This window comes from Bicyclus anynana, chromosome 21 (genome assembly GCF_947172395.1).
Source record: "Bicyclus anynana chromosome 21, ilBicAnyn1.1, whole genome shotgun sequence".
Classification (NCBI taxonomy): Eukaryota; Metazoa; Arthropoda; class Insecta; order Lepidoptera; family Nymphalidae; genus Bicyclus; species Bicyclus anynana.
This window is the reverse complement of record NC_069103.1, coordinates 10,151,220-10,166,902: the sequence shown is the minus strand read 5'-3', so window position 1 is coordinate 10,166,902 and position 15,683 is coordinate 10,151,220. Positions and strand designations below refer to the sequence as shown.

General features: G+C 36.8%; 3 protein-coding genes across 4 annotated transcripts in view; 2 read left to right on the top strand and 1 right to left on the bottom strand.

The window, feature by feature from the left end:
* LOC112044364 (uncharacterized) overlaps positions 1-15,683 on the top strand; it is a 554,970-nt gene that overhangs the window by 48,859 nt on the left and 490,428 nt on the right. The gene's annotated exons all lie outside the window — the stretch shown is intronic.
* On the top strand, positions 8,323-10,559 carry LOC128199262 (uncharacterized). The gene is made up of 2 exons (XM_052888054.1): positions 8,323-8,760; positions 9,795-10,559. Exons 1-2 carry the CDS (start codon positions 8,577-8,579, stop codon positions 10,511-10,513), a joined length of 903 nt encoding a protein of 300 aa, XP_052744014.1. The 5' UTR covers positions 8,323-8,576; the 3' UTR covers positions 10,514-10,559.
* Positions 8,758-11,045, bottom strand: LOC128199261 (uncharacterized). Its single transcript, XM_052888053.1, has 2 exons — positions 10,588-11,045; positions 8,758-9,698 (listed from the first exon to the last, which is right to left on the bottom strand). The coding sequence occupies exons 1-2, from the start codon at positions 10,974-10,976 to the stop codon at positions 8,810-8,812; spliced, it is 1,278 nt and encodes a 425-aa protein (XP_052744013.1). The 5' UTR covers positions 10,977-11,045; the 3' UTR covers positions 8,758-8,809.

Below are 15,683 nucleotides of genomic sequence, written 5' to 3'. Positions count from 1 at the left end.
ATTCCCGTTCGCGATTCGCTTTAACACGTATCTTATCAGATTACGTAAAGACGGAAATAGGTGGAGATAGGGAATTGGTGATAAAATATAGAGGACAAGGGTCTCCGTAAGTTAGAGTGCTCTAGCCTCTAGATAAGTGCAGAATGAGTGGGGCACAAACTCGAATGAGTGCGGCACAAACTGGAATGAGTGCAAAACACATCCCAACACAATTTTCGTATTAGCCCTTCAATGGTCGTCGCCTCCTAGTCGCACCAACTTTATACTTTTATTGAATTTGTACGTTAAGTAAACTTGGTTTGAGTGAATTGGATTCCGTGTAGATTTGCGGCATCATTGATATTCTAAGGGTAAAAATAGGATTTCGATGTCTACCTTTTTTTTGTCGTGGGGAAACCCACATAGATATCATCGCAGTACGGGTTCGTTTGTAACCAAAAAACGTAAAAAATAACCGTATTAAAAAAAAACCCTCCTCATCCTGACGGCCTCCGGGCGCAGCGGTAAGCGCGGTGGATTTACAAGTCGGAGGCTTGGTTTCGACCCTTGGCTGGGCTGATTGAGGTTTCAGTCCAGGTCTGGCTTCGGAGGCTTCGGCCGTGGCTGGTTACAAAGCTGAAAATTGGCAGGGAGGTAGTTTATAGTTAATAGGTATCTACTAAGAACGTATTTTGCGATAGGGCTGGATTAAAAAGGCCGAAGGGCGGACGAAGTCGCGAGTGTCCGCTGGTACTCGTATTTTAATATTAGTACCTACAGATATTTATTTTAGTGGGAATTTTTATTTAAATAAGTATGATAAAATAAATAATGACTAATAAAAATGGTAACACCTCGCTCACCACAGAGCAACAAGAATTTCCTTTTATTTCGCAACACCCTGTATCCGCAGGCCCTTTTAATCTTTTTTCAGGAGAGCGTATTTTGGTCAAACTTTTTCGTACAGCCCTAAGTAAAGAAAGTTGGCTAATGTGCTTTTTATAAAGCGAATTGTTGCGAAATTACTTTTGGATATAGGCCGCGTTTGGTAAATTGTTTATCAAAATGTCTGTACACAGAATTTTTATCCGCGCCAATAGCTTTTTTACAAGCACATATGATGGATTGATATGTTTGATATGTTGTTGCTAGTTATTATATACAGTTGCTGTTACTATAGTGTCTGTGCTTTTACGGGTCTTGAAGTTCTTTGGCCACATCTCCAGAAATTTTGATTCAATTAAGCGGTTGGTAGTGCAGGGGCAAGTTCAAGGCAGAGGCCGATCTCCAACCCGCTGGACGGATTTGGTTAAGGCTGCTACTCAGTCATCTTTGGTGGAGTATACACAAAATGCAGCCAACCGCCAAAAGTGGAGGAGTATTGCAAAGAAGGAGTCGCTCATCGCTGCAACCACGACCACTCTGCCAAGAGTGTACGATTAAGAGTAGTAGTACTATAGTAGAAATTAGTAGTCTGAGATGGATATGACGTCGCGCGACTTATTTCCGTAAAGAGGCAGGAGTTAGAGAGGGGTAGCCGTCAGGCGGGAACGACTGGCGATATAAGGCGCTCGCCTTAGGTGTAGCTCTAAGTGTCGTGGTGTTCGATCTATCAACACCTTTTGTTGTGACTTAAGTGAAAAGGGGAGTATTACTTAACTGTCAAACACGTCTTTAACCCTACATACAACGATCACAAGTTCGTGACTCCACTTAAGGTCATTATCTTCCATTCTAGGGATTATTTTGATTACAGTTTGATTTGTTAATTAAGTTGGCCTGAAAAATATTGTGAATTTTGTTCGACAAAGCTTCACAATATTTATAATTCACAATATTTATAAAAAAAAAACTACTGTGATTGGTTCATTTCTTTTCTATTACAGATATATTTTAAATATGACCAATATTCCCATTCTCTTTTAAGTAGTCGGAAAAGACCGTGTTAGGACCACTCCTATGACGGTCTTTTCCTAGTAGAGTCGTACCCACGTACGACAATAGTACATCAGGCGCCGTATTCCGAAAACTGAAGATCTATGTTGCAGTTATACTGTTAGGGTGGATTTATATTTGGCTGACGTGTCACCACGTGTCGTGTCATGACGTGATGGCAAGTGTTTACATTAATATGTTCTGACGCATCAGGACAATGTTTTGAATCAATACAGCCGCAGCTCTTGAAGACAGCGTCACAACACAGCACTGCCGCGTAAGCACATAAAGGCGGATTTATATTTGTCTGACGTGTCGTGTCGTGACGCGTCATAACAGAATCGGTATTATAAATTCTATGGCATATGGTAACGTTTGCATTTATATGTTCTTATGTGCTGTATACAAAATGTATGATACCGATTCTGTTCTGATGAATCACAACACGGCACGTCAGTTAAATATAAATCCGGCTTTAATCTGAAATATCGAGATGGCGTCGTTTTAGCTTCCCCGCAACCGCTCTGACACGAACCGGGATCTGATCTGATGCGACACACCAGAAGCTATCACGACATGTCACAACACATAAGTGTTGCCATACAAAATGTGTCATACCGATTCTTTTCTGATACGTCACGACACAACACGTCAGACAAAAAATAATTCCGCCTTTAGGCACACTGTATTATCATAATAACAGCCGATGGACGTCCACTGCTGGACATTGGCCTTTTGTAGGGACTTCCAAACATCACGATACTGAGCCGCCTGCATTCAGCGAATCCCTGCGACTCGCTTGATGTCGTCAGTCCACCTGGTGGGGGGACGACCAACACTGCGCTTTCTATTGCGGGGTCGTCATTCCAGCACCTTGGGACCCCAATGTCACTGTATATACGCCCTGAATAATCTCCTGTTGCTTTAACGCCCCGTTAATTACGATATGCGTAGTGCACAAATGTGGCGTGTCATTTTATACTCGTACTAGTGACTCATTAGATGAATTGAGGACATAAATATAAATAGTCATGTACTGATGCACTGCGTACGCGTGACCGGCCAGAGTTAACGTTTAAAATAATTGTTTGTAGTAATAACTGCCTAGTCGGTACAGTTATGTTCCTTCGCTTCACGAGGTCTGGGGTTCGAGTCCTAGGCCGGGCTATGGAACAATATAAAACAAAACAATATATTAATGATAAAATCTTTTTAACAAAAAAGATGCATTACATACGGTCGATAGAAAGGACGTAGGTACGATGTTATTTTTTCTTTTCAGAGTATGTAATGCACCTTCGAAGTTTGTTAATTTTTTTTTATTAAAAAAATTTTTCTGTTTTTAGTAAAATAATTTTCAAAATCGGTTCATAATGACCGTAAACGCCACAGTATTAATAATTCAAAATTGGTTAGTAAAATGATGAAGAGATAATAAACCTCCTCCTTTATTTTAAGTCGGTTATAAATAAACATCTGATGCGTCAGGTTATAGTACTCGTGCGTGCACATCTAAACTCTGAATGCATTTCGATACGTCATAAACGTACATGTCAGATAAGTGTAAATCCACCTTTACACACAGCTACGAACGATCAAATTCGAACTGAAATTCCGTTTTCGGTAAACAAACAATTCCGATATCTGTAAAGTGTCGCTATAGAAAACACTTTTGCAGGTTCGGTGCCACACATTGTCCGTGTGTCACGATACATACATTTTAGGAAACGTCGATTTTGCTGCGAGGTCCGCCATAGTTTGCAATTGGTTACGAAAAATAATAAAAAAATCTTTTTTTATTATTTAAAAGGTACTAGCTAGGTAAGGCCTAGGTACGAGCAAACAATGTCAATGACAAAGCAACACACTTTGTATATCGGAAATCAGTGACGAAAAAATCTATTAAATAAGACTTGTTTTTAGAGAGAGCCGTGATAGCCAAGTGGATATGACCTCTGCCTCCGATTCCGGAGTGTGGGTTCGAATCCGGTCCAGGGCTTGCACCTCTAACTTTAGATATCACGTGTCTCAAACGGTGAAGGAAAAACATCGTGAGGAAACGTGCATACCAGAGAATTTTCTTAATTCTCTGCGTGTGTGAAGTCTGCCAATCCGCATTAGGCCAGCGTGGTGGACTAAGGCCTAACCCCTGTCATTTTGAGAATACTATGGGATTAATAATGATGATGATAATGAGTGGAGTTGGTCTAGTGATTAGCTTTTGGCCCCATCAGGCGATGCTTCTGCGTTCGCCCAAACCTCCCGGTGACGCCGCTGAGGTCCTATTAAGGAGCCTACGGTAACCCTGGAGACATATTCCGTTACGATGTTTTGGATAACTCGCAAATGCGAGCTTCGAATTCACATCTGTCTTTCTCTTTCTATAGTATCGTGTTAGACAGAGAGAGCTAAAGGTGACTTCGAAACTCGCACTTTCGAGTTATACAAAACATCGTTACAGAATAGCCCTGCTGATCTGCTCCGTGTGAGATTCGATAAGTTTTACCTCGACCCTCCGCCTCGCGTAATTAATGGACGTCCCTAATTAATACATAGCCCTTCGGCGGTCGGAAAAAAGAGTAAACAACGAGTTGGCTCGCTTAGTGTTGGCAAACATCGAGTACTTATTGCGCGATAAAACAATTTATCATCGATACACGAGTACTGGTCATTGGACGGGTAAGTACTTACACGTTATTGCGTATTTATAGTCGTATACAATTGAATGTAAATTACTTTGTGCATTATATTTTTATATTTATTTACATGCATAATATGAAAATATAAAAAAAAAACATGAAGTAAGTAGGTATAGTACTATATTGAAAATCTGCCTCTTTGGTCTCGTGGTTAGCTGGTCGGAATCCCAGGTCTCAGGCCAACAAAAAAAATACGTTATTGGGATTTTTCTTACAAGAAAAAAATCTTAACAACAGCCTGGAATTTGGGTGTTGCCGGTCACAGATTAAAGAATAATAGCTAGATAAAGCATACGGAACTCGGCAGGGATGCAGCCATTCCAAATACAAATTAAAAAACGAATACATTCTCGAGTCAGTAGGACACGAACGCATCAGTGATTTTCAATATTATTCAAGTATAATGGAGTTAAATATTTTAAAAACTGTTTAATAATAATAATAATAATAATAAAGCTTTATTTTTCCCATTTAGACATTACTTAACAATATCTTAAAACTATTTTATATAGACTAGTTAAAAATAAAATAGTTAAAAACTGTTTACAAAAACTAAAGAAAAATGGAGTATTATTTTATAGGTAATAATTGATTATTAGTCTATTATGAAATTAATTTACGTAATTGTTGTTAGTGTTAAATCAAGTATGTATATGCGGATGTCAAGGACGCGTGAAGTTTGTTTTTTTTTTAAGGTTTTCACCGTCCTACTACTACGCTGCTTGTATTTGCTCATTCTGTATTATTCTTTATTCTGTGTTGGCGGTGTTTAAAAATATTATTATTATTGTTTTATATATATGCACATCGTATTTAGTTTATGCACACTTACTAGTTAGTGTTTCTATAGTCTTGTCATTAATATTTCAATAGGCTTATGAGATTTCAACGGGAGTTCACTAAACAAGTAGGTAACAAGGTTATGATACCACTTCACAAACAAAAAGCGGCTCTTTCTGCAGCGCCCTCAATAGGCTCGAAGTGAATGAAATGTCACGACTCGACTCTCGATAGTGTGAATTTCGAACTAATCTGAATGCAAGTGTTCCAATTTTAAATGTCAGTTTTAAAAATGGAACGCTACATCGAAGTGTTCTTTTTTTTAACCAACTACTGTGAAGAGGCGAAGGTTATGATTTAAGTAGTCTATGTTCAATTGTTTTCTGTTCTTTTTTCATTTTTTTCAAATTAAGTGAAGTTTATTGATAAACAAAAATTCTTACGATTATTGTTAAAAAGTGAATATCTAAAACCGTTTCTCGTACAAAGGGAGTTAGTTTATAGTTATTAGACGTCTGCTAAGAATGAATTAGGTGCCAAGACCGGATTAAGGGCAGACGAAGACGCGGGCGTCCGCTAGTTTGTCATGATAGTCAAAGCCTCGCGGTTTCACCAGCGTAGTTTCCTTTCCGATAATTTAGCCTATGAGACTCAAAAATAAAGTGACTTTCTAGCGGTATGCGAAATTTTCATAATCTGTTTACTATATCCAGAGATTACTCCTTCAATACCACAAACTTTACCTCTATAAATTGGTGCAACGTGCCTACCTAGATGCATTATTCACTCTTGTCATAAAGATATTGGAAGCCGGTTCCATATCTTTGCAGTGCGTATACAGAATGACGAAACAAACAACTTAGTAAAGCCGGATTTACATTTGTCTGACGTTTCGTGTCGTGACGAATCAGAACAGAATCGGTATCACACATTTTAAATGCGGCACATCAGAAGCCATCACGACATGTCAGCGCCGAGACGTCGTTGACTGCAGTCGACTGCGGTCGTCGGTAGAGTCGCCGCTCGTGTAAATGAACCCTAAGTGTAAACGCGTCACGACACGACACGTTAGACAAATATAAATCCGGCTTAAGTGTCCAAGGGATATCAACTACGTGGCGGTGGAGATCCCTGCTACTCGTATGTCTAGCTGTCCTATGATAGAACATTGAAGGAGAAATATGATCATACGTACATATGTACGGAGAGTGATATAGTCTGTGCTTGTATTGCTATCGTTCTAATAGGTATTAGATTTACAAATAGGCTTACGTTACGACACTGTGTGCTAGGGGTCTTATTCAGACTCCATTCCCCTCATGATTGTCCTTTAGACAATGTAAACAAATTTTGTATTAATGTTTGTGTACCTACCTATATTTATTTTTTTACATTTTCATTCCCTTTTATATTTATTATCGTACGATAATTTAATCATGTTTCGCAGGATAAAATTTTAATTTTAAATTACGAAAACGGCTTTAAAGCAGGCATAGTGTGAGGCCGTCATTTTGAAAGGGACACATCCCGATTATTTTCGTTTTAATTAAAAAGAAATACGTGATTGAGGACCTATAGGTATCAACAGTATTTGGTCAGTTTTAATAATATTCAGTTATATAAATTAATGATTTGGACGGTAAACCTAATTACAGCGGTAGTATAATTAGGTTATAATTAACTTTACAACGTGTTACGAACGATAAAACAGTGATTTTAATTCGTTCCAGTGATGAAATTCGAACACTGTTTATAGCTTTATTGAAACTTCGAATTATATATAGCTGCCAACTGTCCTGTTTGTTGTCATAATGAATTTCGGTAAAGTCGGATCTTATCAAACCTCCTCCTCATCATCATCATCATCATCACCATCAACAGCCTCAGATTCAGATCAATTATCTTCTACAGGGCCTACCTCGCTAGAGATAGTAGGTAGCAAAAATAAGTGATTATTACATATCGTGTTCAAACATATCTATAGAATCGATGTTGCATTGTGTTAAAATTACACGTGTATGTATTATAATTTTAAAATTACAGTTGTGTGTAGTGTAAGGACACAGGATATATTTATTGGTGTTAAATATTATCGATGTGTGAGTTTACCTCCCCATCCTCCAAAAACAACAGACAATTTTGTTGGTGAATTTGAGTGCTATCTGGTCTGAGTTAACAGTCAATGGACGTCCATGGCTGGATACAGGCCTCTTGCATGGACTATCACTAACTCAAAAGTGTCGATAGACCGTTTGAATTCGGCGTATATGGATCGGATCTTATGCTGCACAGAATGCTCTACGCGATGCCGCACGTACTGCCGCGATTGCCTCCTCCATCTTGCTCTGTCCATCCATGCTATTAGTATTTGGAGCCCCTGGAGGTCAAAGAAAAGACATAAGCATTGCTCGACTGTTCCATTTATTAATTAGTAAAAAATATAGTAAACAGAATTGACTTGATTTTACATCTATACTAACTAATATTATAAAGCTGAAGAATGAGTTTGTTTGCGCTAATATCGGGAAGTACTAGTCCGATTTGAAAAAAAATTTCAGTGTTAGATAGCCCATTTATCGAGGAAGGCTACAGGCTATATATTATCCCCGTATTCCTACGGAACCGGGAACCATGCGGGTGAAACCGCGTGGCGTCAGCTAGTTATACATATAGGCGAGCGCTTGCCTGCAATCATGCTTGACAGTAAGCAATGATGCATATGGTGGAACGCGCTTGCCTAGAAGATTCACTTTTAATTATACCTACATATGTTGTAGGTGGTCAGATCAGCTAGGCTATTCTGTAACGATATTCTTATATACGAATTCACCTCTAACTCTCTCTGTTTAACACGATACTATAGAATGAGAAAGATAGCGGTGAATTCGAAACTCGCACATGCGAGTTATACAAAACATACTTAGAGCGAGGCCCCATTAGTGCGTTGCGCTGCGTTGCGTCGTCGCAGCGTCGTCGCTGCGTCGTTTTCCATACATTTTTTATGACATGCCCCATTAGACCGTTGCGTCGTCGCGCGCGACGTTTCAACGGATCGACGGACAAGAGACTATAGCGGGAGGGAGGGTGATGCGCTGCGTTGTCGGAGCTCCGCTGCGACGACGGACAGTGATGCACTGCTAGAGGAGAAAGCTAGACGAGCGTAACGACATTTTCTATTTTACCATGAGTGAGCAGGATATTGATATAGATTTTCTCATATCCTTGGTCCAAGAAAGACCCATTATATGGGATAAATCACACGAACATTACAGTGATAAATTTCGTAAAGCGAATGAATGGGTAGCTGTTTGTAAAAAAATATTTCAAGATTACGAGGAGTTTGAGGACCAAAAAAAGAACAAAATTGGTGAGTTGTTATTTATTATATTATTTGTAAATTCAATACATAAGTTAATTTATATCTTTTTCAACTGCCATGGTAAAGCCCCTTCTGGACTCATAAAGTAATTAGCAAATTGATCTCTGATAAAATTTTCGGCTAATGATTCTTCATTGCTATGGGGTCTCAATTGTGAGAACCTACTTATTGCCATATTGTCTTGTTGTTTTAACCCATCGTGTTGTATAACAAAATTGTGTAAAACACAACATGCTTTCGCAATATTAATAGTTAAATCATATGACGTATCAATTGGCCTATGTAAAATGCGCCATTTATTTGCCATGATCCCAAATGCACATTCCACGTATCTACGTGCTCTGCTAAGGCGATAATTATAAACTCTTTGTTTCACATTGAGATTGGATCCGCCGTATGGGCGCATAACATGCTTACTTAAACCAAAAGCTTCATCACCGACGAGTACATAAGGGATGGGTGGCTCGTTATTATGATCATTTCCAAGTGGTTGAGGATCAGGCAATGGTAATTCATTTCTCATTAAAATCTTGTACAGTGTCGAATTTCTAAAAATAGTAGAATCACTTTCCTTACCATATGCACCCACGTCGACAAAAACAAACTTATAATTTGAGTCAACAACCGCCAGCAAAACAATTGAAAAATATTTTTTATAATTATAAAACAGAGAGCCACTTTTGTCTGGTTTTATTAAACGTATATGTTTCCCATCAATTGCCCCGAAGCAATGAGGAAAGTTAGCTTTGAGATCAAAATCTAATGCAATATTTTGTAGTTTTTCTACTGTGATCTCTTCTATGTACAGTGGTCGAACATATTTCCATATAGCTTGACAAACTGACGAAATAGTTCTAGAAATTGTTGCTCTTCCACGTTTAAATTTGAAATGCAAGTCGTTTATCGAATTTCCGCTGCCTAAGTACCTGAAATAGAAACACAAAAAAATAAACAGGGTGGCCCATTTAGATTGGTCAGTGTAGACAAGTTAGGTACTTACACATTTTTTTCTTTCTTTGCAGGTAACGAGGTTGTGAAAAAATGGAGAAGCGTGAAGGACAACTTTTTTCGATACGTAAAAAAAATAAAAGAAAACAGTTCGTCTGGATCAGGGGCAAAACAATTGAAGAAATATCATTATTACAATCAGTTGCTGTTTTTGATGAAAGTTGCCCAAAATAAAACTGATAGTAGCCTTGAAATGGTGTCTGAAGAAACGGAACGAAATGAAAACACAGCATCATCTTCTCCATTTCCTACAAAAGAAATGTCCTCGTTACCCCCAGGTCCTTCTCGCTACGTGCCTGCAAGCCGTAAGAGATCAAACCAAGCAATAGATGATTTCGAGGCGCAAGCATTAAAAGCGTTGCAAGAGAAAGAAAACCGCCACTTATCATTTTTCAAAGGAATTTTGCCTTCTTTGGACAGCTTTACGGAATTACAAACTTTGACATTCCAAAGCAAAGTTATAAATATCATTACCGAAATTCGGTTCGGGGAACAGACTCAATCAACAACATGGCAGTCACGCGGATATCAAACTGGACAACAGTATCAAGCAACACCATTGCAGTCACGCGGATATCAAACTGGACAACATGCCCAGTCACCATCGCCATCATCGTATCGAACAGATGAATTCGAAGCTACCTACTCAACCAACACTACGATTAATAATTTTACTGATGATAGTCAAGAAGAAGATTATAACTTTGCTTTGTTACCTAATAGTAATACTTAAATTAAACTGTTTTTAAAGATAATAAATTAATAACTGATTAACATTACGAGTATTATGATATTTGAATTACTTACCTCAATGTAATACCAATCATTTCAATTGGTTCTAAAGGGTTCCTGAATTTGGTATATTGCTTTTTTATATGTGGTTTTAAGGTTTCAACCAAATTATTAAAGCTGGCCACACTCATTCTAAAAAAATTAAAAAATGTATTTTCATCTAATAACAACTCCCTATATTCCTGCATAAAAAACTGACCATCACTATTTCTTAATGCTATCAAAGGAGATATCCAGAATCTTCTATGATTTCTACGTTTATTTCGGCGGTGCCGTAATAAAAGCAACAAAAGAACACGTTTGTATCTATCCATTGCAAAGGCTGAACTGAGACGCAGCTGCGTCGGCGTGCATACCCTCTTGCGTTGCGTTGGCGCAGCGTCAACGCAACACAGGTGTGGCATACAATGCGTTGTTCCGTTGCGATGACGCGACGCAACGCAGCGCAACGCACTAATGGGGCCTCGGCCTTAGAGAATAGCCGTGCTGGAGCGAAGAGCCGAATCGTTTACGGGGTGTCTTATATTGTCATCCTGTCATACATTAATGTTACGTCACAATTATAGTGAAAAATTTGTTCTACGTTTGGAATGTTGTCGACATAATCAGAGTTAAATACATGAATGTACCAAAGAATATTTTTTCTGCACTTGACAATAAAACATAAAAGAAAACCTGATGCACTCCGGAGGCCGGGAAGCTATATACGGCATACAGCGCCATTCCGCAACCTCTGCTAGGGTTGTCAGTTTTTGTCATTTAGAATATTTATAACTGGCTCACTCTGAATTCAGATACTCAAACAGGTTACATTGTTGTTGTGCAAATGTATACGTATAATAAAACTATAGCAGGTCCAATTCTGTACATTGAAGATATTTTGAAAATTTTTGTTGGGGGCATTCGATACTGAAGCTAAAAATATTTTTTTTCGATTTTTTGTCTATCTGTATGTCTGCCCGAGTTTATTTGTTATTAGGGCATCACGCTGATCTTGGCACGGTTTAAGACTATAATACGGAGAAGATTATAGGATACTTTTACTGCAAAAATAAAATAAGAAGGGGGTGAAATAGGGGTTGAAAGTTTGTATGGAAAGACTTTCAGTTTTCGAGTTACAGATTTAAAAATTTGTTCATAAATCATAAAAAAAATACGAAATATAATGTGATTCAAAAATTTTTAAAATTCAACCTCTATAGTGGTGAAATAGGGCTTGAAAGTTTACATTAATTTCCACGCGGACGAAGTCGCGGGCGTTCGCTAGTAAAACTTAAAAGAAAATTTGATGCTCTCTGGAGGCCGGGAAGCTCAAATTAAACCTCTGTTAGGGCTGTCTCGTGTTTTTGTGGTTTAGAATATTTATAACTTGCTTGCTTACTCTGAATTCCGATGCTCAAACGAGTTACCTTGTTAGGCTGTGCAAATGTTTTAAACCCGTGCGGTGAAAATCGATGTGAACTCTCAACGTTTTTTTAACTATTTATATTTTCGCACGTTTTTTATATGTACTAAAAAAATAGTCCATTAATCATTTTACAATAATATAACTCAAAATATGTTTAAAAAAATTTCATAACCATTTTACCGGGGTAGAATCGGGCTAGAATTTATAAAAAATCCTGAATTAAATTATTTTTAGTATTTTTTTTGGTAGTACACATACGAATTTTTACAAATTTAAAAATAAATGACTATGAATTGAATTAATTTAATAAAAATGAATGACTTTTCTACAAACTTTCAATCCTTATTTCACTTCCCTTCTGACTAATTTTCGCAACAAAAAGTATCCTATAACCTACTCCGTATTATGGTCTCAAATCGTGACAAGTTTCATTTGAATTAATTCAGTAGTTTCAGCATGATGCACGGTCAACAAAAAGACGGACAGACTTAAAAAATAAAAAAAATGTATAGTATATAATAATATATAATAATAATAGCTTCAGTATTGTTTATAACTCAACAATTTTTTTTTAAATATCTTAATATTATAAGTATAGATTAATTCGTGAAAAATAATTGTTAATGACTTCAATTAGTGTGTTACAAATACAGAATACGCTTCTGGCGGAATTAATAATATTTATTTGCAACTGTGCCTTGGAATTAAGCCGTGCGTCGGCCCCGGTCATTAACATTAAACTCTGATAGTAACCGTAAAAGAGTAAACATTATAATCCTAAGTCCTAACCTGCATTGGCGGACTTAGGATTACAATTTTAAAGGCAACACGTTGCCTTTAAAATTCTCAATAAAACCTGTCTATAACGTTTAACTTTACTCTTTTAAGATACCTTTTTTTTAGCGATAAGGCCGCCTTTGCATGCTATTTGTAGTTTAAAATCTCTCTTTTTTTTTGTTATTTAGTTTTTTTTTGTACTAAGTACATTGTGTGTAATAGGAATTTCAAATAAAAAAAATTATCCAGGACAGAGCGATGGAAGTTGCAACACGGTTTATTCTATACCGTATTGCATCTTCCATCGCTCTGGATCATATTTATATGCAAAAGACGGTATATAATAAACAGTGACGTGATAATATTCTCCATTTTGTTCTAACTCAAAAAATTTTACTCCTAAGAGTACGAGTGACTATTTAATAGATCCTCGATATTTCAGTCTAGACCTTGAACTGTTGAGCTCTAGAGGATTACCACAATATGCCCCGTCTATTAACTAAAGGTGAGAACTTACGCTAAGTTCTGAGTATAAACGCCTCGGGTCGGTTTAGCCTGCTGCCAACCCTACGTGCGGGTTAGAATAAACAATTAGGCACGGGAACAATTGCAATCAATATACAACTCTTTTGCAATACAATTAGAATCGATTTTTCCGTGTATTCTGGTGTATATTTACGCAACTTTAGTTCCCAAGACCTATAAATTATTAATGAATGACTAACAGACTAAAGGAAAATGTTAGACGGGTCGTTCGTAAATAAATTGTATGAGCGTCGATATTATACAACGTGTTAGGTAAATAGATCAGAACATACAACATCCCGAAACGTACTCATATATTATGATCTTCTAAACACAATTCTGCGTATAAAATTATTAATTTAATAAAAAAAATATTTCATACTAAATTTCAAAATTATATTTTTAAAAATGTGTTGCTGAACCCTAATTGTATTTGAATAGCACCCGTGTGACGTGTACCTAATTGAACTATTTTATTTCAAAGAATTAAATTGATTTGTTACCTTTAAACCCCGCACAGCATGAGGCTTTCTTCAACACATTAAATAACACAGTTTCAACACAATGCCCAGTCACATTAAACTATGAATAATTTTCAATGTTGTATGAACTTATCTTTCATCGTAAATCCTACGAGCTTCTGTTAATATGCCAGTGTTAGCACCAACACACATAATCATGTCACTGTTAGAATAATAATTCATACTTAAAATAATCACTTTACGAAATATTATAAAACTTTACGGCGCTACGGACTAAAATGGTACACATCTAAATGTTATGAAAAACTGTTTGACGGCTTGTGTCAGATTCTTTTTTCATCATATAAATGAACCTTTTCGATCATCTAAAATTCCCTATGTAGAATTGTCATTATCAATGTCAGAATGAAAGTTGTCCATTGTGTTGAGAACTGAGAAATTTTCGTTGTTTACATTTAATTTAATTTGCGTACGGGTCTAAATTCAACTAAGGTGGATTTGATCTGATCTGATTTTCTCATGGCATCCGGTGTAATGTGAACTGTGTCCAGTGTCCGTGTATCTTGTTAGGTACCTACTGTACGAATTCGTAAGTTTTGCCAATAATAATGTAAGAGTCCAATGTCAAAAGCTTAGCTAGGTTTGACACCTCGAGGTTTTAAGCAAATTCTCTAAGTCCTCATATCTTCCTCAGGATTCTGACTAGGAAGCTTGTATTTTTTTAGGCATGTATTACTTCTCCATAACTCCTGGTTGACGGCTTTATAGGTTCCTTACCAGACACCTTGTATAAAGTTGGTGTAAAACTGTGCAGTTAAAATTTCAGTATGTAGCGCTGGTTAGAACTATGACACGCAATGTTGCTAGAGATTCCTTGTTTCCTATGCGACGCTATGGTAATTTTAATAATTGAAATTTCAAGTGCTCATGCAAGAAAAAATGCATCTAATAAAGTGACATAAAGTAAAAGAAAATACTAATATAAACGTTATTTGATTGAGTTATTAGTACTTATCTAATACTAATTGGCTAAATCAAAAATAGGCTAAATAGGTAGTTAGGTACACTAAAAAGAAAATTTAGTTGAAAGTTTACATCGGACAAGAGTTTCACGCGGACGAAGTCGCGGGCGTCGGCTAGTTTATATATACTCGTACATTATAATTTAATATTGTTTATAGGATTCATGTTTTACGACTTTTAAAATCTCTTTTTTTACCTAAGAAAATCCCATTGTAGTTTTTATTGACGAATTCGTAACGATGATTTTACTTTAATTAACCGACTTCCAAAAAACATGACACTGGATTGGCGGTGCCAATCCAGTGTCATGTTTTAATTAAAGCCGTTTCTGAAAGAACCATAAAAATTGTGTAATTTAAACGGCTTGAATTAAAACATCACTGGTTTGGCACCGCCTTCAAACTGATCAGAAGGTAGCACATAGGTAAGATGTTATTTTTTGCTTTTTAGTTTAGGTTAATTTTTGAGTTGGAAGTCGGTTGAATTTTTTTTATTAAATTTTTTTATTTTTATACATTACTATTTGAAGGCTCTATCATATTATTATGAACTCTCGTAACGCGTCATGTTAGCATTTACTCGTAGTCTTTGATGTGACCAGATAAACACTTTGTAACGTTATACAATGTGCTAGTGTGTCTTATGCAGGCTACAGACTTGCAGTTTTAACTATACAATCGAACTGTTCAGTTAAGTAAATCACCCGCGTGTAAGCAAAACTGAGAACTGTTCTATTTCTAATAATTTTGATTTAAGTTTCAGTTAGATAAAACTGTACAGTTAAAACTGAAGGTCTGTAGCCCGCATTTAGAGCATTATTTGTCGATGCACATAATAATTTAAATTTGCAGTTTTAACTGTACAATCGAACTGTTCAGTTTAATTAAATCAGCCGT